The sequence below is a fragment of the Archocentrus centrarchus genome, chromosome 13, assembly GCF_007364275.1.
Source record: "Archocentrus centrarchus isolate MPI-CPG fArcCen1 chromosome 13, fArcCen1, whole genome shotgun sequence".
Lineage (NCBI taxonomy): Eukaryota > Metazoa > Chordata > Actinopteri > Cichliformes > Cichlidae > Archocentrus > Archocentrus centrarchus.
In genome coordinates, this window is record NC_044358.1 from 13,029,436 (window position 1) to 13,052,716 (window position 23,281).

Genomic DNA, 23,281 nt, shown 5'->3' on the forward strand with positions numbered 1-23,281 from the left:
CATTAGAAAAAAAGTGTTTTTATGCTTGAAGAGTTCAAACAAATGAGTTTCAGAGCCTAAGGTTTCATTCTGCATTTTGACATATTCAGAAGACCACTATGGAACTGTCAACAAGGGAACCGTTTACCCTGCCCGGAAAAGGGTTACCGGGGCCCCACCTTGGAGCCAGGCCTGGGGAGGGAGGTCGAGGGAGAGCGTCTGGTGGCCCGGCATTAGCCCATGGTTCCCACCTGGGCGCAGCCTGAAAAGATGACATGGGCCTGCCCTCCTGTAGGCCCACCACCCACAGGAGGCATCGTGGGGCTCGGGTGCAGTGTGTGTCGGGCTGTGGCCAAGGGCAGATGCCCTGGCAGATGGATCCCCGGCTACCAAGACTGGCTATTGGGACATGGAATGTCACCTCTCTGGTGGAGAAGGAGCCTGAGCTAGTGCGTGAGGTTGAGAGAAACTGGCTAGATATAGTCGGGCTCACCTCAAAGCATGAACCAGTCTCCTGGAGAGCGGCTGGACTCTGTTCCAGTTTGGAGTTGCCCTCAGTGGGAGGCGGTGAGCTAGGTGGGTATTCTTGCATCTCCCCCGGTATGTCAGAGTTTTCACCGGTAAATAAGAGGGTCATTTCCCTGCACCTTTGGGCCGGGGAACGGGTCCTGACTGTTGTTTGCACTTATGCGGCGAATGACAGTTCAGAGTACCCACCCTTCTTGGAGCTGCTGGGCGGGGTGCTCGAGGGTGCTCCATCCGTGACTCCATCGTCCTGCTGGGAGACTTCAGCGCTCACGTGGGCAATGACAGCGAGACTTGGAGGGGCGTGATTGGGAGGAGCGGCCTGCACGATCTGAACCCAAATGGTGTTTTGTTATTGGACTTCTGTGTAAACCACAGTTTGTCCATAATGAACACCATGTTCAAACATAAGGATGTCCATAAGTGCACGTGACACTAGGACACCCTAGGTCGCAGGTCAATGATAATTTTGTATCATCAGATCTCTGGCCATATGTTTTGGACACTCAGGTGAAGAGAGGAGCTGAGCTGTCAACTGATCAACACCGGGTGGTGAGTTGGATCAGGCGGCGGGGGATGCTGGACAGACCCGGTGCACCTAAACGTATCATGATGGTGAGCTGGGAACGGGGAGGACATTGAGGACCATGTTCCGCACCTCCATTGTTGAAACTGCTGCTCAGAGCTGCGGCTGCAAGGTGGTTGGTTCCCATCGTGGTGGTAACCCCCGAACCAGATGGTGGTCACCGGAGGTGAAGGAAGCCATCAAGCTGAAGAAGGAGTCCTGTGGAAGTCCGGAAGCAGCTGACGGGTACCAGTAGGCCAAGTGCAATGCAGCTCGGGCAGTGGCCGAAGCAAAAACTCGGGTGGATGACTTTCCCATCACTGGGGGTGAGGTCACTGAGGTGGTTAAACAACTCCTTGGTGGCAGGGCCCCTGGGGGTGGACGAGATTTGCCCCGAGTTCCTGAAGGCTCTGGGTGTTGTAGGGCTGTCTTGGTTGACATGCCTCTGCAACATCACGTGGAGATCTGGGGCAGGATATTCGAGTGTGCATGGGAGTTTGCCCATCCAGTGTACATGTGCTTTGTGGACTTGGAGAAGGCATTCGTCCATGTCCCCTGGGGTATACTGTGGGAGGTCCTGCGGGAGTATGGGGTGTCTGGCCCATTGTTGCAGGCCATTCAGTCCCTGTACAACTGCAGCAAGAGCTTGGTCCGTATAGCCGGCAATAAGTCGGACTCATTTCCTGTGGGTGTTGGACTTCGCCAGGGCTGCCCTTTGTCACCGATTCTGTTCATAATTTTTATGGACAAAATTTCTAGGTGTAGCCAAGTGGTGGAAGGCTTCCGCCTTGGTGGCCTCAGAGTCTCGTCTCTGCTCTTTGCAGATGATGCGGTCCTGTTGGCTTCATCAGGGGGTGGCCTCCAGCTCACAGTGGAACAGTTCGCAGCCGATTTTGAAATGGCTGGCATGAGAATCAGCACCTCTAAGTCTGAGGCCATGGTCCACAGCCAGAAAAGGGTGGAATGCCCACTCTGACTCAGGGACAAGTTCCTGGCCCAGGTGGAGGAGTTCAAGTATCTGGGGTTCTTTTTCACAAGTGATGGGAGAAGGGAGCTGGAGATTGACAGACGGATTGGGGCTGCATCTACAGTGATGCGGACGCTGCACCTGTCTGTAGTCCTGAAGAGGGAGCTGAGCGTAAAAGCAAAGCTGTCGCTTTACCAGTTGCTCTACGTTCCTACCCTCACCTATGGTCACAAGCTTTGGGTAGTGACTGAAAGAATAAGCAAATACAAGTGGCAGAAATGAGTTTGGCTGGCCTCTCTCTTAGAGATGGGGTGAATGGAGTGCATCCATTCAGGAAGGGCTCAAAGTAGAGCCGCTGTTCCTCCACAATGAAAGGAGCCAGTTGAGGTGGCTCGGGCATCTGACTAGGATGCCTCCTGGGCAACTCTTGAGTGAGGTGTTCCAGGCATGTCCTACTGGGAGCAGGCCCTGGGACAGACCCAGGACACGCTGGAGGGATTATATCTTTCGGCTGGCCTGGGAACACCTTGGGGTCCCTCCGGATGAGCTGGTGGAGGTGGTTGGGGAGAGGGAGGTCTGGGCTTCTCTGCTTAGGCTGCTGCCCCCGCAACCCGACCCTGGATAAGCGGAAGAAGATGGCTGGATGGATGGATGTTGAAATATTTTTACTGACAGTAGATTTGATATTACAGATGTTACGACTGTTCAGTGAAGTTAAAGTATGACAGCAATCAAATCTGGTGATCTATATTTTACAGTATGACAGTGATTAAGTATTAATTTATCAGTTGAGTCCAAATGAATTTATTTAACAATTTGTACAAAAGTGAGCACATATTACACAGAACATGGAAACAGGAAATGAGGAGGAGTTAATGATGCTCTGATAACAGCAGCACAACAGGCAAAAACATCAAACAGGAAGTATGAAATGAACTGGCACAGTTACAGGTTATCCCGTGCTGGTTCATGGAAGGACGGTTCAACAGATCCACTTAATGAGATTAAAGAAATCAGGCAGACTTCAGAGCGGCAGGCTGCTGTTTCACACGTTTATACAAAAAAAGGATCTGAAACTTAATAAACTGATAATTAACCTTTAACAGTTATTTAACTGTTGAATTACTGGTTTGTGCACCAGCTGAAACTCCACATTAAACATGCAGATAATGTTTGTAATACACATTTAAAGGTAAGCAAGCAAGCAGGTGCCAGAGGACACTTCAGTCTGAGACACCAGAAAAATCATTTCACACAAAAACTGAACCACAATCCAAACTGAAACCTTCGAGTATTTTCAGTGAATTTGTTTCTAGCAGGTAAACAGACGCAAACGTCTAAATCTGATATGGAGGTATGAGTGGTTCTCATTACTCTGGGTAATTATGGGACATTAAAGAGCTAATCTATGAAACTTTTTAACAGTGATGGAAAAACTGAAGCTTACAGGTCTGCGTGTCACAATGATCCCTGTGAGCGTACCGTACTCCAATCAAAGATGTCAGAGGATAAAAATCTATAAAGAGCATAAAAAGGCAGCACTGTTGTAAATCAGGTGAGATTAATGCTGTGGAAGATGGTTAATCTGGTGATTTTGCACACAGCAGTAAAATATTTGAATTCCAGTTTATTTGATCTGTGAGCGTGCTCGGTGCTCCTTTTAGACATGAACCACTGCGACTTACCGCGTAATGAAGGAGTTTTGACTGAACAGGTGTTCTCGATGTGTTCGAGTCGCTGCAGGTCCAGCAGATTAGAATCCAGCAGAACAACATTTAAACACTTTCTGCATGAGCAGTGAAATTCATGCACATCCCACTTAAGCAGCGCATTACTACAGAGTTCATATATCCAAGGTATTCCCACGGCAGAGAATCTACACTGCACTTAAAACATGCAACATGCATACAAGAATGGGTGAAAACGTGGCGCCGAGCAGGTTATACTGAACTTCAGCCAGAGAGACACTTTCATGAGACAGAAAACTGACTAAGCTCAGCATAGTTCACCAACTCCTCTGGTCCTCTCAGTTTGGATCTAAGGTCGGGGACTAAGCTAACACTTTAAATGATGAAATGCACTGAAAATGGCAGCAGGTACACAACAACACGAAATCTTAAATGTTTCTGAGCTCGGTTTACAGTCAGCGTCGCATCAATGAAAATAATCTTTTTTACCTCAAATATTTCAGAAACAAGCAAACATAAAATGAAGCTTCACTAAATCTGCTGTGGGGCTCTAATGAACAAACTAATGTGCGGAAATGAGGTTTTTCAGGGTCTTTGCAGAGTTCATCAGATCAAACGTGAAGTGCTGAATAAACATAAGGAACCAGCAGGAAATAGTCAACAATAATTTATTATGTGTTTGTACTAAAACATTGAAAGCAGCAGTCGCCTGTTAGTTTGACCTGAGTGGAGTTTAATGGATGAAGTAATGAGTCCTCTGGTTTCCTGCAGGTGCCTAAGACACGATGCTGTCCACATCAGGCAGAGCTAAAAGTATTAGGCTTTCTAAAAGCTGCATGGACCCGCTAACAGTAAATACCCCCTACAGCAGTTTGGCATGTTAGCTTGTTGCTATGCTAATATGTAAAAATGCTCAATTAGAAGTCAGGTTAGCATAACATGCTAATATAGGGTCATGGTCAGGGTCGCTGCAGGATGTGCTTAAGGCACAGACCTTCTAACTTCAACAGGGTCTCACTTTGATCTGGATCAGCTGAATCCAGGAGCCAATCAGAAAGAAGCATGGACAGTTCAGGGGTGTCAGAGGTAGTCATCCTCACTGGACGGCTCATCTTCGTCGTAGCTGTAGTAGTAAGAGTTGCTGGGGCCTTCACCGGGGTCGTTACTGCCGCTAGTGTTTGAACTCTCCCAGGTGAACTTTGACCCTTCTGAGCTAGCAGAAGGACTGCGGCTCATCCTCCATAGCTGGCTGGCAAAGCTCCGCCCCCAGCTGCAGTGCTGGCCAATGGGACGCAAGAGGCGGATGAGCTCAGCGGCCTCCTGCCAGTAAGACGTTCACTTGGTGTGGCCCCGCCCTGACCTGTGCTTGTTCATGGAAGTCAGCATCTGGCTGATGTAGGAGGTCAGCAGGTCGTCCATCTTGTAGCCCTGCAGGTATGATCACATGGTCAGCTGACCTCCCCACTTTAATGATAATGACTTTGTTTGGTTATTCTTCAAAAATCAAAAAACCACTAACAGAAAACAAAGAACTGAATCAGGTAGAAAGAACAATCATTGAGCTCCGGATACTTGGGAGATTGTTTTTACGATTAAAGCATTTCTGCTCTGTTGTTCTGTTTGGTTTGAAGTGTAAAGTGTTGCTCTCGCCGTTACCCAGTCAGGCCCAGCGGGGGGCGCCGTGGGGCAACAATCAAATCCTGCTTAGAAAGTGCTAAACAGCCACAGGAGAAGCTTTTTACTCATGCCTGTATGACTCCTCAAACAACCAAAATATTATTACAAATGATGGAGGAGCATTCAGTTTACTGGGGCTCCATCAGTTCAGCAGTCTCATATTTATTTATTATTATTATTTATTATTATTAAACCACTTCAGGCTTCCCAGCTGGAGCACCTGGACTCATTCTTCATTAGAGGAGAGAGGTTTCTCTTTGAGGTAGGTGTGTGTATGTGTGTGTGTGTGTGTGTGTGTGTGTGTGCTGCTGCCACCCACCAGTGAGGTCTCACACAGCAGTTTACTTCCTCTGACCAGGTTGCCGATGGTGATGTGGAAGTAGGTGTTCCCGCTGCTCCAGTTGGAGATCTTGGTGAAGGGGTGGGTGGTCAGTATGTCCTGCACAGATACACAGAGGACCTCAAAGCTACGCTGCCAACGTAACAGGTTAATGAACGCAGTAACGACAAGAAATCAAACATATCTGTGACAAAAACGTGTGATGCTGTGAAAGAATCAATGCTGGGAGATTATTAAACCTTTGATTTGGGATCGATGAGACTGACTCCGTGCTTGTTGATGGCGATCAGCAGGATCTCGGGGTAGTTGGGCTCTGTGGTTTGCTGAAGACAAAAGTCACATGTTACTATGTTACTATGTATGAAAACATCTACTGATCACCTCTAATATCATTTTAGATTTGCAGCATAAACGTGGACATCCCGTTTTTTATGTAATCATAGTTTCCTCAGGACTTCTCTGCAGCTCTGCTCCAATGCCAACAACTACACAACACAGTGATGCTCACTGTGTCAGATTAGGCCAACACACACACACACACACACACACACACACACACACACACACACACACACACACACACACACACACACGACAGTCCTGATCAACTATGGTGTACGATACTGGCCCGTCTGCTGCATTTCACTTCACTGCACCAGCAGCAGGAAATCAGAGTGCTCAGTGCTGAGACTGGAAGAACAATTCCAACATGGGGCTGCAACAATTCCTCGAGTAACTCAAATAATTCGATTATAAAAATACAAATTTGTTGCTTGGATGCTTTGTTTTAAACTCTGCGGCGCTCAGCTGTCTCTGTAAGCAGAGCGTTTCATCCACATTAGCAGCATTAAAGTTTTCCGTGGCTGTGACGGATTTCCTTCATTTGGGAAAAACGACCCTTTAACACCGAGTGGATCATCGCTGACACGTTTTTCCACACCTCCACTGCTCTCTGCCGTGTGTGTGTGTGTGTGTGTGTGTGTGTGTGTGTGTGTGTGTGTGTGTGTGTGTGTGTGTGTGTGTGTGTGTGTGTGTTGTGCTCGCTGTGCTGAGAATTTCAGCTGTTAGCTACTGGAACAGATTGCTAAAACCACAGTTTGCTAGTGGGCGCCACCGTGAGCACTAGCGATTGTTTGGTACCAACAGTAACCACCCCACCCCTGTTCCTGTAACCTCCATTAAACCTTTACTGGGAAACAGCTGGAGGTCCTTCATCAACCACCTGATCAGCAACATGTGAAGTGGCTGTTTGGCAGGTGTCTCTTTTGAAGACTTTAGTCAGTCGGTCCCTCTGATCAGAGGTTTTAGTCACAGACTAGGAGCTTATGAAAACCATTGGGGATCTTACAGGATAAACTAGATTTCTACTGAGATTATTTCCCATCATCTTAGTGGAAATTTACAGGAAGTTGAACAGGACCATGACGAGACTGCTCCCGTCTGTGAGTGCAGGTGGGTTGTTGCTCTGAGCAGGGACTGCGTGTCTGTGGTTTCTGACTGTTTGTGCAAATAGTGAAATGTATTCAAACAAAGATACAAAAAAACACACTGAACATGTTTCTGATTTTATCTGAATGTCAAGATGAGAATTTATGAACACCAAATTATGCTCTGATTTTATTTTAATATTAGACAAATGCAACCCTGACATCAGACAAACACTCAGGTCACAGTTACAATGCAACAGACTCAACGTAACAGGTGTGTTTACCTTGACCTCAAAGAAAGCGGAGCCAAAGGTGGGCCATTTGTAGATGATCTTCAGAAACATCAGTTTGGCCTCTTCCCTCGATTTCCCGGCATGTTTGTTGAAGTACGCGACCACAGACTGCAAACACACACAGTCTGCATCAGCTCTGCAGCTCTGACGACCAACAGCAGCAGAGCAGGAACTGCTTTTAAACACCAGCTGCTCAGCTTTAGCTCCTGATCAGTTTGTTCAGCGAGTTTTACCCTTTTCCAGTCATCTGGTGACATCTGCCGGACAAGGTCCTGGGGAACCAGCTCCCGGAGCATCTTGGGAATTGTGGGGAAGTGGGATTTGTCGTCCTCAAACTTGACACGATAGATGAGCGCTGCGAGTTGGAAAACCTCTTCACGTGAACATTTATGGTAGCCACGCAGGTATTTAGGCAGCTCCTGATTAAGGGCAGGGAAGGAGAGACAACAAAGCAACAACTCAGGCTGTGGTGCTAAAACAAAGTAGCACACAAAGACACACAAAGGTCACCTTTAAAACTGAAGGGCGTGGGGTGATGGGTAAGACAGGCTTTAGTGTTTCCCACAGAACTACATTTTATTTGTGGGGGCACACACACGTGCACCCATGCTTTTATAAAACACACTGTGACAGTGTACAAGTGGTTCTTCTGTGGACACAGGGCTGTTCAGTTATGGTAAATGTGATCATTACTGTGAGAACTGTGGCACGAGAGACTGAAGACAGCTGAATAACAAAAGATCACAAGAGCAGCCTGAGCAGACGGCCTGCTGATTACCCGATTACTGAACTTTCAGAATAAGAGCCCGAGAATCATCCAGTGTTGTCTCTGACAGATGAACCAATAATAAATCAGAAAATATGCCTGCGGGCCCACTAACATGAAGTCTTCATGTGAAGAACCAACAGAGGGAGGCCTGACACCGTCTGCTATCGTCGCACAAAGGAAACGTATTTAGCTGCATTCCCAGCCACACTGTACGCAGTGACAGTACATGGAACAGGAAGTGTCGGGTCAGGCGTCCTGCAACACTGAGGCCCGTTTACACGAGAACGTTTTCAGTGGAAACGGTGTCGTTTTACCGTTTTTGTTTTCAAAAAGTAACACGTTCAGACGGAAACGTTCCAAGACGATCTCAACGCAACGCAGGACGTTGAAAACGCTGTAGTCCTCACTGCCAGGCCACAAGCTGGCGGTGAGGATACAGGAGCCACAACCGTAGTGCTCACTCTGTTCTCGTGTAAACGGGAAGCTGAAAGTCATCAAAACTTTTTCATCTGAAAATGTTCTTGTGTAAACCTGAGGCCGAGTCATCGATCGATAGCCAATGGGCTCTCAGGACGGGTGTGACGAGACCCACCTGATAGTAATGGAAGATGGAGTCAGCGAAGGAGTCCTTCCCTGGAACTGTGTTAGTCCACAGCTTCTTCATGAAGAACACCTGATAGGTCAAAGAGGGAATGATTCCTGCATGATGAGAGGGAAGAAGGTCAAAGGTCAGCATGAAGAACCTTAAACTGGTCCTGATATTGCACAGTGAGCAAACCCCAACAAACACTAATGTGTGTTCAGCACAACCACAAAGAGGAGTGTGGCTGGAGTGTTCTTGACTGTTTAACAAACTGCTAACAGCATCAGGAGAAGGAGTCACTGAGGAACAGCAACCAGAGTCCCACAAATATCAGTTATTTCTCTCCTTTTTTGTTGTTCTTTGGCTTAGCTAACTACATGATGCTAACATAGCTATTACTATGGACCTGTGACAGTCGTGGTGATGATGTAGGGCAGTCATACTCATCTCACGGCCCGCGGGCCAAATCCGGCCCGTGATTGGCTGGTGACCGGCCCGCGGCCATTTCTTGTAATTGCTCAAAATTAAAATAATTTTCCCTTTTATTGTGTAACAAATGCTGAATAATTCCCCCTTGTGTTCACAAAGTGAACTGTCTGTAAGACAGAATCATTAGTTTGTACACGGCCCTTTAGGTCCTAATGATTTGGGCCTTTAAGGTAGTGAACAGTTTGCGCAGGTCAAGAATCACTGCTGATCTGCGAGGAAAAGACGTGTTCTTAAATGAATATCTTGGCAAAAAATGAGTGAGGTTAGTAAGCGGAGAAAAGTTGACGTCGAAAACAGACAGTTTAATAACAAATGGACAGATGATTTTGCATTCATTTTGCCACCTCATGCCAACGCAAAACCGTTGTGTTTAATTTGCCAAAAGACAGTTGCTGTATGCAAAGTTGCTAACATTAAGCGGCATTACGAGTCAAAACATGCTAGCTTCAGTGCAGCTTTCCCGGTTGGTAGCATTGCACGAAAAGACAAGACTGAGGCCTTAAAGTTGTCTTATGCTACCACATCAACAATCTTGACGACTTCCACTACTGCTGCTGAAAAAGCCACCGCTGCTTCACTGCGTGTAACCTGGGAGCTGGCTAAAAAGGGCAAGCCATTTGTGGACGCTGAGCTTGTGAAAGTGTGCACTTTGGGAATCGTGGAGGAGTTGTTTGCCGGTGACAAACACAAAGATGACATCGTTAACCGCGTGAAGCAGGTTCAGCTTTCGGATTCAACGGCGGCACGGAGACTAGAAACTTTGTATGAGGACAGTTTTTCTACTTTACTTGCTGAACTGAAGTGTGTGGATTACATGTCAATAGCTATGGACGAGTCTACAGATGCAACAGACACTGCACAGCTGTCCGTGTTTGTGAGATATTTTAACGGGGAGCTTTTCAAAGAGGAGCTGCTGTGCCTTTTGCCCATCAAGAGCAATGCAACAGGTGAGGCCATGTACAATTCTATGAAAAGTTTCTTTGATAAGAATTCTCTGGAGCTGGATAAAATCAACCTCCTTGTAACTGACGGTGGGCCATCTATGATAGGACGAGAGAGGGGCTTAGCATCACGTCTCATAGCGGACCACCCCACAGTTAGTTCACTACACTGCATCATTCACCAGACGGTGTTGTGTGCCAAACTGTCTGGTGAAATGAAAGGAGTGATGGACACAGTGATCAAAATTGTAAATCACATTCGCTCAACTTCAAGTTTACAGCACCGGCTTTTCAAAATGCTACTACAGGAGCAAGAAGCTCAATATTCAGAGCTACTACAGCACAATGATGTCAGATGGCTGAGCAGGGGGCGAGTCCTACAGCGCTTCTTTGCACTGCGCAAAGAAATCACAGAATTTCTTTCCGGTCAAAAAACAAAGAAAGCAGATGAGTTCTCTCAGTTTATGCAAGATCAGGAATCTGTGGCTCTGGTTGCATTTCTGTGTGATATCACTAATCACTTGAACCATCTTAACCTGCAGCTCCAAGGTGGGGATTCGGATGTGGGAGAGCTCTTTGAAAAAGTGAGCGCTTTTCAGACAACCTTGGGCGTATTCGTGACGGACATAGAGGGGAAAAAACTTCACTTCCCTACCCTGCGTGATGTTCCTACAAATGGGATTGTGCTGTCACGAATGGTAGCACTGTTAAAAAATCTGTCAGAGAACTTCAGATCGCGGTTTCACAACTTCAAAATCCCACAGCAACTGCTACTGTTTGTGCGCAACCCGTTCGCCGTTGCTGTCACCGGGAGCTGCCCAGCAGAGGCAAAAAACGCTGTGCCTGCTATCAGTGAGGGCGCTTTCCAGCTGGAACTGGTCCAGATGCAGGCTAATGATGTCCTAAAAGCCAAGTTCAGAGAGGAGAGACTGTGTGAATTTTGGGCACACTCTGTTCATCAGTATCCGAACTCTAAAAGACTCGCTATATACATTTTGACAATGTTCGGATCCACTTACATATGCGAGTCGGGGTTTTCAGTGATGAATCTAATTAAGGACAAAAAGCGCAATAGACTCACCGACTCACATCTCAACCAGTGCTTGCATATTGCCTTGACCTCTCAGAAACCAAACTTCAGTAAGCTCTCAAAGGAAATGAGATGTGTTACCTCACATTAAGCATGTAGTCAGTAACTAATAGTATGTGATGCATGAAGAGGTTAAAACATAAACATCTGATTACATACCTGTGCTGTCTGTTCCAAACTTTAAAATAACTGAAATATAGTAAAGCAGTTTTTTTTTTTTTTAAATTGTATTTCTGAACTATTCCAACATTTGGTGGCTTGCACTGTGCAGTTATGTGTTTAATATATTTTATAAACAGCTTTCACACCAAAAGAGCTGAAATATGTTCATTCTATGCCTAAGAACTGTTAATAATCATTTTCATTTTTGAATTTGTCCAATATTTGCCTGCATAATAGGAAACGTTCCAGCTATGCTGTTCAAGATGGTTCAAAATATATCTTGCTGAATTGCAGTGGAGCTAATAAAATGCATCAAAATATGAGCACAAGCTATCAGTCTTTTTTAAAGTTTGCTCATTTTATATGAATGTAGTTTAATGGCTGGCCCTCGGCCACTTCTCATTTTCCAAATGTGGCCCTCGGCTAGATCAAGTTGAGTATCCCTGATGTAGGGTCACATGAATAAGGTCCCAAACAGCCGCTGGCAGCCACCGGTCCTGAGGTGAAACTGGCCAATAAAAACCTTCCTTTGGTCGTTAGAATTCTGAGCAAATCAACCCCAAAGAATTGTGGGTAATATTTCACTGCTGCTGTACTTGCAAGTACACTAACAGTCCTTCCTGTGGGCTTCTGAGAACTTCTCATTAATATTCCACACTTTTATTTTCACAGAGGACAAAACTTGAAACATCCTGAACTCAACCAACGATATCTCACACAGACGCTGTACCGACCGTCTTTAGCCGGGCGAGATTTCTTGATCCAGTCCGTTAAATGTCTGACGAAGTCAAAGAAGAAATCTCCTTCAGGCACACTGATCACCTGCAGAAACACACACAGACACACGTTAATCACACATTAATCCACATCAATAATCCACAAGTTTTAGAAGGCGACAGGTTCCACCATCAGCTGGGCGAAGAATAAAGAAATCAAATGTAATACAACAGTGACACCTGCTGGACCAAATTGTGTCCTACATCATCTTAGTGGCTCCTAAACCAACACATCAGCTGTGTTTGTGTTCAGACACGTGCTGCGATTAAGGACACGCTCTGTGGTCACAGTGGATCTACAAGTTAAAGGGACATTAATCATATGCATGACTGCCAGTATTTCCTCAGAGCTGTATACGGGTTTGAGGGAAACCTCCCAGAAAGCTGCAATTTTCTCAGGCTCTGAAACCATCCATGACCTCTGACCTTGTCTGAGATCTTGACAAAGAGGCTGAAGCCTTCGGGAGATTTGAGCAGCAGTCTGGTTGAAATGTTCTGACAGAAATCCTTGGCCTTGGTGCTGGACTCCACCTCGAAGGCCTGCAGGTTTGAGACAGACACATGCTCATATTTTAAACAGCACTTTATTTACATCTGCAGCTTTGTGAGTCCCACCTCATCTGTGTCATCGGGGAAGTAGACTTTATGGAAGATCTGGGTGGTTTTATGTTGGATGGCCTCCACTTCCACCAAATGAGGAGGGTACTTCCTCGACCCGTTTCTGTTACAGCAACAACAAGCAGCAGAAAAAAAAGTGATTTTTTTTTCCCGATGTGATTTACGGTGTTTCAGGCTGAAAGTCTGAGGAGTTACCGTAGTGCTTTGTGTAGCCTCTGCATGCAGTCTCCAGACAGCGGGTGGTGCTTCTTGGACTGGAGGAAGCGTTGGATGTGCGGCAGCAGCACATTACTGGGAGGAAACAACCCAGTACACAACCAGAGCAGCTCCCAGCCTTTCTCCTCGCTGTACCTGCAGCATCACAAAACTCAGCTTCAGCTTTGACACATAAATCCAGAAAAAAGTCTCCTGTAACTGCAGGGATCACGAAACGATCACTGTCCACCGACTGCAGCAAGTAACGGCCCCGAGTCAGAGTTTTAGCTCATAATGCTCAATCCATGCATTTATTTTACACAAGAGATTAAACGTGAGTCACCTTCATCTCATTTATAGACATGCAAAATAAAGCAGCAACTCTGGAGCTGAAAAGGAAGCCAGTGTGGAAAATGCAGTTCCTCTAATGGCCACTAGAGGCTGAGCGCTCCTATAGACTCCCAGGTTAACGTGCACATCTTTGAGTTACATATACCTCATCATTCTTAAATCTATGGGAGAGGTGTAAAGTGTGACTGAGGTGATTTGACACACTTGACGTGGTTGTCTGTGAGCTGCTTGATGATCTGACAGTAGATCTCATCCTTCAGAGGCTCGGCCTTCAGCGCCCCTTCAAAGATCTGGTCCGTCAGCTCGTTCACAGAGCGCGTCCGTTTGGACGGGTAGTCGCCCATGTACTTCATGATGGGTAGGTTCAGCGTCAAGGACAGACACACAGGTGAAGCTCATCATAAAGACAAAGTGCATAAAAGCAGAGACAGATGATGGCAGAAGTTCAACTTCCAAAAAAGGTCTTTAAACATTATTTTGAAGCAAATTCAGAAACTTTTTAAGTGAGTCTTTACATGCAGTTTTTATGTCCTGTGATCACTGAAACTAAAGTTATTTTAGATAATGGTTCAAGGTAACTGCACAGGTAAGAGCACAAAGGTAACCAAAGTGGGAGCCAAGCTTCTAAAAGGTGCTTTCAGCTCCATCTGAAGGTACTTTATATGTAAGGGAAGGAGTAATAACAGGCCAAAGATAGCAGATCATCCCATTATAATGCAGGAGGGAAGCATTCATTGATTTCTGGGCCATGGTTTTGGTTTGCTTTAGAGGGGATGAATAATAAATCTCTGATGGTTAATGCATGCTGGTGACAGCTGTAATGTTTAAAGATTATTCAGGTAAGAAGTGAGCTGAAAATACGTCAGAATGATGCAGTTTAAATTTTCTTAATGATCCAATCATGATCAAGTAATCAGGGCTTTACTCATCTTACAGAAACACTGAGGTCTGAGTGGGTTTGGAGAACTGTTCCTGAGTAAAGGTCCCACAGAACATCAGATGATCCTCGTTACTGCTCAGGGTGAATGTTTGTGAGAGGCACAATGACCTGAAACCCTCCAGTGACTTTTACTTTAGTCTGACCACAACAAAATCACACACACAGGAGTGAGCTGTTTAACAGGATATCTATGAAGGACATGCAGGCGTCCTGAGCCAGCTCCTCATGGCCGACCACCTTCTTCAGCAGCGGCTGCTTTAGCGGCTCTCTGGTGCAGCTCCACAACTTGTCTTTCCCACGATTCTTAGTGACCATCACTCGACTCAATGTGTGTTTGGGAGGAGGCCTGAAAGAAGCAGGTAACACAAAGTGATCAACATGTCAACAGCGTGTCTTCTGTCCTGTCTCTCTCCCCCCTCAGCAGATGACTGCCCCTCCCTGAGCCTGGTTCTGCTGGAGTTTTTCCTTCCCACTGTCACCAAGTGCTGCTCATAGGGGGTCGTTTTGACTGTTGGGTTTTCTCTGTATTATTGTAGGGTCTTTACCCACAATACAAAGCGCCTTGAGGCGACTGTTTGTTGTGATTTGGTGTTTTATAAATAAAGGAAAAAAAAAACATATCTTCTTCTAACGGTGTTGTTTTACTGCCCGACCTTAATGGAGACGTTAACCATTTAAAATCAAAGTGTGGTCTGTGGAGTGAGCAGTGAATGATTCACACCATCAGAACCAGTTTAGCCTCCTGAGACGCCCTGTCTTCATACAGGGACGCTGCTTTTTCTTTGGTAAACACTTTATTGTGTTCTACTATAAAATAAAATCATTGCCACTCAGTATTTAAAAAACAAAGTTTTACTTTTCATACTTAGCAGGTTCAAGAAATCCCAAATAACTGAGAAATTCAAACTGCATCTTTAAGATGTCAGGAGGCTAAAATCTTCACTGAGCCCAGTTTGATGGAAACCTGAAATTTCAGATTAAATCTTCACAAACAGACACACAAAAACATTGTGTTGTGTGTCTACGAGACTTGAGTGCGTTCACAGTGTTTGTGTTGGAATAGCCAAAGCTTTTTAATTCCCACTACACTAAAAACGATGACACACAGTCTGAAAACAAGAGCACGGATCTCTCTGATCCACACAGGTGTGTAACAAAGCCTAGATACCTGCGCATTAACCACGCCCACCTGAAGTAGTCGTAGGAGAACTCCTCCAGGGTGTAGGGTTTCGTTCTGTCGTCGGTCTCCGTCACGACAATCTGAGAAACGCGGACCGACTCCTGCCGCTGCTCCGGTGTCATGGTAACCAGCGCCTGGTTTGGAGCACAGACTGCATTAAACGTCTCACACCACACCCACACAAATACACAGCGTGCCATCTTTTATATACAGAATAGAGGAAATGGAAGAACCATTTTGATGAAGCAGCATTAAAACACGATTAAAACATGCAGCTTTTTTATTTTAGTTTTAAAAAGTTATCATTGAGCTTCCTGTTGCCACGTGTACACTATCAGCTGATCCTTTTTACTCCTGTGAGACCGAACCTGAAGCTTTTCCTCCTCTTCAGCTGGTTTTTATTTGCTCATCCTGACATTCGTCTTTAAACATTTAAGAAGATGATGGAAAACAATTTAATAATGCTTCAGTTTGCTGCTCATCGGGAGGTTGGAGGAGCAACTGAAACTGCAGAACTTCTGGGTAAAGTGCACATTAATACAGTATTAACAGTAATATAGGATATTAATACAGTAATACAGTATATTAATATAGTATATTTTTTGCATGAATCTTTGAACATTAGAGAAAGATGACATTGGTGACAGAAGTCTGTGTGAGTGCTTCCTAAAAAGCTCCCAGATGTGTTCCTGTGTGTCCTCTCACCACTATGTCCTGCTGAGGTCGGGTCATGGTGGGCAGCACGTAGACGCAGTCAGCTGGGAAATCTCCTTTCTGATTGGTTCGTTCGTTAATGCCGTGTGCCCAGCCTGAATTGAGCACCTGCTCGCCCGTTTCCTGGTCCAATACAATCAGGTCTCCTTTCCGGAAGCTCAGGAACGTCGACTCCTCTCCAGCTGAGGGCGGAAACAGCAGTTTGTAATGAAACTTTAGTTCAGAGTAACAGAGTGACTGTGAATCTCTAACACATAATGTTTCAGTTTCAGATGGACCAATTTAAAGCTAAAATAAATGGAACCACAAAAGCATTTTAAAAGTTTCAAAGTTTGATACATAAATGTTTCCATCTCCTATAATTTAAATGATTAATGGGGCGCTTTGCTGCCTCAGCAGCTAGAGCATCAAACACTAACCATGAGAATATTAATCTCAGTATGAATCTCTTCCCCACTGAATTTATCTCTGTTCAAGCTGAACATGCTTCTCTGCTCTGTTACCGGGGTTGGGGTTGTCCTGCAGAGTGACCACAAACTTTGACCTCTTCCTCAGGCCTTCCAGGAAGGTCACCACCAGGTCGCGGATGTCCTCTGCATTGTTGGAGGTGAAGGTGTACTCGTCTCCTTTGATGGTCGCCAAAGTGAAACTCTGACCCTGCAGCTTTCCTCCCCTGAATCAACAACAAAACATACTGACTGTACAGTGTATGTGGGGATGACGCCTCCTCCAACGTCACAAACGGCTCTGAAACTGCTGCAGCTCAGCTTTACCTTCACAACCCTGCTGTCAGATACTGAAGTCTGAGGATCCGTCCATGCAGACGCCTCCCTCTGCTACAAAGTGAGCTTGGTACAGAGCTGCAAATGCTACTAACTGAGTTCGAACTGACGCAGGCATAAAGGGCTTCATAACTCGATATAAACTGAATCTCTGGAGCTTGAAAAAGGCGACTGGACTTCTTTTTGTTTCTTGAAGACGTTTCACCTCTCATCCGAAAGGCTTCTTCAGTTCTCAACCAAATGGTGGAGAGACCCAGGTATTTAAACCCCTGTGGGCGTAGTCCCCTGGAGGTGGTTATGACCCTCTATTGATCATGTGCGTGAACACATGTGCCCAGGTGTGAAGGGGGCGTGGGTCATATTTAATCAGTGGTTTCAGTTGAAACCAACTTAGGACTCCGCTCCATTGTTTCCTGTGGCCTATTGAGGTCACTGGAACAAAGGTGTGAATGGGGGTTGAGACGTCTGGGAAGGGAGCTCAGGACAGCACTGTAAGCGGGGGAAAGTTGGTGACGTAATCCACCTCCTCTGTTCAATGATGGTTGTTCACAGTGGACATAGATGGCTTCTTTCACTCCTCTTTCAAACCATCTGTTTTCCCTGTCCAAAATGTGGACATTGGCATCCTCAAAAGAGTGCCCTTTTTCCTTCAGATGCAGATGTACTGCTGAATCTTGTCCTGTCGAAGTGGCTCTTCTATGTTGTGCCATTCGTTTGTGAAGAGGCTGTTTGGTTTCACCAATGTAGAGGTCCGAGCACTCTTCACTGCACTGAACAGCATACACTACATCGCTGATCTTGTGTTTGGCGGGTTTGTCCTTGGGATGAACCAGTTTTTGTCTTAGGGTGTGACTTGGTTTGAAGTATACTGGGATGTCATGCTTGGAGAAAATTCTTCTGAGTTTCTCTGACAAGCCTGACACATATGGGATGACAATGTTGTTCCTCTTGTCCTTCCTATTCTCTGTAGTTTGTGTTTGGCCTTCATTCCTGTGCATCTTAGCTGATTTGATGAAGGCCCAGTTGGGGTAACCGCATGTTTTGAGGGCTTTCTTAATGTGTGTGTGTTCCTTATGCTTCCCTTCTGCCTTAGAGGGAACACTTTCCGCATGGTGTTGTAGGGTCCTGATCACCCCAAGTTTGTGTTCCAGAGGGTGGTGGGAGTCAAAGAGGAGATACTGGTCTGTGTGTGTGGGCTTCCGGTAAACTTCAATGTTGAGGCTTCCATCTTCCTCGATAAGCACCGCACAGTCCAGGAATGGTAACTTGTTATCTCTGGTGTCCTCCCTGGTAAAACGCATGTATTTATCCACTGAGTTGATGTGACGAGTGAAGGCTTCTACTTCTTGGGTTTTGATTTTGACCCAGGTGTCATCTACATATCTGTACCAGTGGCTAGGTGCCATCCCTTTGAAAGAACCAAGAGCTTTACTTTCCACTTCCTCCATGTAAAGGTTGGCTACAATGGGAGACACTGGGGAGCCCATGGCACATCCATGCTTCTGTCTGTAGAATCCATCATTGTATTTAAAATATGTTGTGGTAAGGCAGAGATCTAAAAGTGCACAAATCTGATCTGGGGTGAAGCTGGTTCTGTTCAGTAAGGAATCGTCTTCCTGTAGTCGTCTTCTGACGGTCTCCACTGCCTCAGTTGTAGGTATGCAAGTGAAAAGTGAAACCACATCAAAGGACACCATGGTTTCATCTGGATCCAGTACAAGATTCTGGACCTTGTTAGTAAAATCTGTAGAGTTTTCAATGTGGTGGGGTGTGATGCCAACAAGCGGTGATAAGATGGGGGCGAGGTGTTTGGAAATGTTGTAGGTGACCGAGTTTATACTGCTGATAATGGGTCGAAGTGGGACTCCTTCTTTGTGGATCTTTGGGAGTCCATAAATGCATGGAGTGGCTTCTCCAGGGTACAGGCGGTAGTAAGTGGGGGGGTCAATGGCTTTTTCCTTTTCAAGTTGTTGCAGGCAGCAAACAACTTTTTTCTTGTAGTTGCTTGTGGGATCACGTCTCAAGACCTCATAAGTATTGTTGTCACTGAGGAGTGTAGTAATTTTGTTGTGGTAATCCGATGAATTCAGCACAACCGTGCACCTCCCCTTGTCGGCTGGCAGTATGGTGATGTTTTGATCCTTGCTTAGGGCTGTGATGGCCTTCTTCTCCTGAATAGTGAGGTTGGATGGAGGAAGTCTTGCACTGGAGAGAGTGGCTGAAACTCTCTCCAGGTCCATTTCACCATAGATGCACTCCAGAACAAAATCCACCAGACTCAGCAGAAACTCTCATCACTCTTACCTCACACCATCGCAGAAGAAGTTTCTACATTTGTGGACAAAGCCCAGCTTGCACAACACATCAAAGGCAAGGAAAGACAACTACGTAAATTTCAAACTCTGCAAACCAAGGCATACCATTCATCTGTTAACAAACAGGACGACACGATAAGCAATGGAAACCAAGGAAAGTGGGTGAAGAACCTATCAGACAGGGTCCTCACCAAACCAGAAGAAAATGTGCTAGCCAAAGGACTCAACTTTGCCATAGCCCCACAACAGCTTCCTATAGTGGACCTCATCACAGCAACAGAAACCGCTATAAGAAATAACAAACTTTCTCATCCTGAAGCAGAACAGATCAGGATGAAAGTTTCAGCCACTCTCTCCAGTGCAAGACTTCCTCCATCCAACCTCACCATTCAGGAGAAGAAGGCCATCACAGCCCTAAGCAAGGATCAAAACATCACCATACTGCCAGCCGACAAGGGGAGGTGCACGGTTGTGCTGAATTCATCGGATTACCACAACAAAATTACTACACTCCTCAGTGACAACAATACTTATGAGGTCTTGAGACGTGATCCCACAAGCAACTACAAGAAAAAAGTTGTTTGCTGCCTGCAACAACTTGAAAAGGAAAAAGCCATTGACCGCCCCACTTACTACCGCCTGTACCCTGGAGAAGCCACTCCATGCATTTATGGACTCCCAAAGATCCACAAAGAAGGAGTCCCACTTCGACCCATTATCAGCAGTATAAACTCGGTCACCTACAACATTTCCAAACACCTCGCCACCATCTTATCACCGCTTGTTGGCATCACACCCCACCACATTGAAAACTCTACAGATTTTACTAACAAGGTCCAGAATCTTGTACTGGATCCAGATGAAACCATGGTGTCCTTTGATGTGGTTTCACTTTTCACTTGCATACCCACAACTGAGGCAGTGGAGACCGTCAGAAGACGACTACAGGAAGACGATTCCTTACTGAACAGAACCAGCTTCACCCCAGATCAGATTTGTGCACTTTTAGATCTCTGCCTTACCACAACATATTTTAAATACAATGATGGATTCTACAGACAGAAGCATGGATGTGCCATGGGCTCCCCAGTGTCTCCCATTGTAGCCAACCTTTACATGGAGGAAGTGGAAAGTAAAGCTCTTGGCTCTTTCAAAGGGATGGCACCTAGCCACTGGTACAGATATGTAGATGACACCTGGGTCAAAATCAAAACCCAAGAAGTAGAAGCCTTCACTCGTCACATTAACTCAGTGGATAAATACATATGTTTTACCAGGGAGGACACCAGAGATAACAAGTTACCATTCCTGGACTGTGCGGTGCTTATCGAGGAAGATGGAAGCCTCAACATTGAAGTTTACCGGAAGCCCACACACACAGACCAGTATCTCCTCTTTGACTCCCACCACCCTCTGGAACACAAACTTGGGGTGATCAGGACCCTACAACACCGTGCGGAAAGTGTTCCCTCTAAGGCAGAAGGGAAGCATAAGGAACACACACACATTAAGAAAGCCCTCAAAACATGCGGTTACCCCAACTGGGCCTTCATCAAATCAGCTAAGATGCACAGGAATGAAGGCCAAACACAAACTACAGAGAATAGGAAGGACAAGAGGAACAACATTGTCATCCCATATGTGTCAGGCTTGTCAGAGAAACTCAGAAGAATTTTCTCCAAGCATGACATCTCAGTATACTTCAAACCAAGTCACACCCTAAGACAAAAACTGGTTCATCCCAAGGACAAACCCGCCAAACACAAGATCAGCGATGTAGTGTATGCTGTTCAGTGCAGTGAAGAGTGCTCGGACCTCTACATTGGTGAAACCAAACAGCCTCTTCACAAACGAATGGCACAACATAGAAGAGCCACCTCGACAGGACAAGATTCAGCAGTACATCTGCATCTGAAGGAAAAAGGGCACTCTTTTGAGGATGCCAATGTCCACATTTTGGACAGGGAAAACAGATGGTTTGAAAGAGGAGTGAACGAAGCCATCTATGTCCACTGTGAACAACCATCATTGAACAGAGGAGGTGGATTACGTCACCAACTTTCCCCCGCTTACAGTGCTGTCCTGAGCTCCCTTCCCAGACGTCTCAACCCCCATTCACACCTTTGTTCCAGTGACCTCAATAGGCCACAGGAAACAATGGAGCGGAGTCCTAAATTGGTTTCAACTGAAACCACTGATTAAATATGACCCACGCCCCCTTCACACCTGGGCACATGTGTTCACGCACATGATCAATAGAGGGTCATAACCACCTCCAGGGGACCACGCCCACAGGGGTTTAATACCTGGGTCTCTCCACCATTTGGTTGAGAACTGAAGAAGCCTTTCGGATGAGAGGTGAAACGTCTTCAAGAAACAAAAAGAAGTCCAGTCGCCTTTTTCAAGCTCCAGAGACTACTATGACCTGGATGACTGAGAATCTACACAGACATATAAACTGAATATAAAATAAAACATGTTGTTGGGAATTTGGTAAAATTAGGTTTTTTTTCTTGGCAAATGTTAAAGAGATGATGTGCTTACATTGGAGGGCTGAAAGTATGTGATAGCAGGAAGTGGATGGAAGAGGAATTTAAGGGGACCTACTCTATTTTTATTCTTGGAGTAGCTTTGTGTGATTCACAATTAAAAATAAACCTTATTTATCTCATACTGGGTCTTCTACTGACGGCCCCTCAGTTCCTCCTCTGTCTGAAACATGCCATTTTAGCTCCTCCCCTTTTAAGGCAACACTTCCCTGACGTTTATGTCAACATACAAATACACAATTGAATGTATCCGTACACTGTAGTTATTGTATACATGCTCATTACTGTTAAATCACTAAATTGTGCTGGAACCCCACCCCCACCCCCACCCACACACACACACACACACACACACACACAATCCTCAGATCAGAAAACTCAGGTCACAGGTATGAATTTGATTGGTCAGGTGACTGCAGGAGGCCTCACCTGCTGCTGGAAACTGCTGTGATTTCTGGGAAGGAGAGCTCTAAGAGGACCTGTTCCTGCTCATCCACAAAATAAACCCCCGTCCAGTTCACGGCGACGATCAGGTCGTTTTTGGGTAGACTGGGACCTGAAAGGTAACAAAAAACATTAACAAAACCAAAACGGTAACACCCTTTGATGATGAGATGTTCCTGTTCCCACTAGGTGGCGCTGCGACGCTCAGTAAATGTTGTCATATGGATGTGTTCAGGGCCATATCCTACTGTAGAAGTTTGGGCCAGATTGGATAATGTGCAAAAAACATCCAACCAAAATTTTATGGTGAATGATTGAAATTTGTCAAGGCGCCATGGCCACGCCCTCCAACAAAAACTCACCAGTTTCATAATTTAGCTTCACGCATGCCTGTAGATTACACTGACCAAATATGAAGTTGGTCCCATTAAAACCCTGTTGGGTGCAGGGCATCGCTCCAGGATGATTTTTTGTGTGTCTTGACATGTTGTTACACACGTGTAATTTCATTAGTGTTGTAGTACTCGAGACCGGTCTTGGTCTCGAAACCACTTTTTGATGGTCTCAGTCTTGTCATGGCCTCGACCGCATTTGTACTTGGTCCTGTCTCAGTCTCAGACACTGAGGACTCTGGATTTTATTTCAAGACCAGTCAAGACCACAACTGTGGAAATATCACTAAATTGCCAGAATATTGTCCAATTTATTTGTTAACATCTTTGCTTTTATTGGATTCAAAACATACTGATTAAAATCCAACAAAGATTGCCTTCCTCTGCCCTCTCCCAGGCAGTGGCGGTTCTAGGGGCGAGGCCACAGGAGCATTGGCCCCATCTGAAATCTGATTGGCCCCCTGAAGTGCCCCTGTCCTGTCACTCATCTGTCCTTTGTCCGAGAGAGATGATCAGATTATAGGTAGATG

The 23,281-nt window shown here is 45.7% G+C and overlaps 1 protein-coding gene across 1 annotated transcript in view; it reads right to left on the minus strand.

The window, feature by feature from the left end:
• Positions 1–4,376: 4,376 nt before the first annotated feature.
• The window catches only part of myo7aa (myosin VIIAa), a 71,814-nt gene continuing 52,909 nt past the window's right edge, over positions 4,377–23,281 (minus strand). The window contains exons 34-49 of the mRNA XM_030744374.1: positions 22,345–22,471; positions 16,773–16,942; positions 16,261–16,451; positions 15,565–15,689; positions 14,564–14,721; positions 13,640–13,793; positions 13,085–13,240; positions 12,887–12,992; positions 12,698–12,811; positions 12,230–12,317; positions 8,823–8,929; positions 7,695–7,880; positions 7,453–7,569; positions 5,981–6,064; positions 5,721–5,840; positions 4,377–5,152 (exon numbers count right to left, since the gene is read on the minus strand). Coding sequence (XP_030600234.1) covers positions 5,060–5,152; positions 5,721–5,840; positions 5,981–6,064; positions 7,453–7,569; positions 7,695–7,880; positions 8,823–8,929; positions 12,230–12,317; positions 12,698–12,811; positions 12,887–12,992; positions 13,085–13,240; positions 13,640–13,793; positions 14,564–14,721; positions 15,565–15,689; positions 16,261–16,451; positions 16,773–16,942; positions 22,345–22,471 — 2,096 coding nt within the window. The 3' untranslated portion in view covers positions 4,377–5,059. The remainder of the gene's footprint in view (positions 5,153–5,720; positions 5,841–5,980; positions 6,065–7,452; positions 7,570–7,694; positions 7,881–8,822; positions 8,930–12,229; positions 12,318–12,697; positions 12,812–12,886; positions 12,993–13,084; positions 13,241–13,639; positions 13,794–14,563; positions 14,722–15,564; positions 15,690–16,260; positions 16,452–16,772; positions 16,943–22,344; positions 22,472–23,281) is intronic.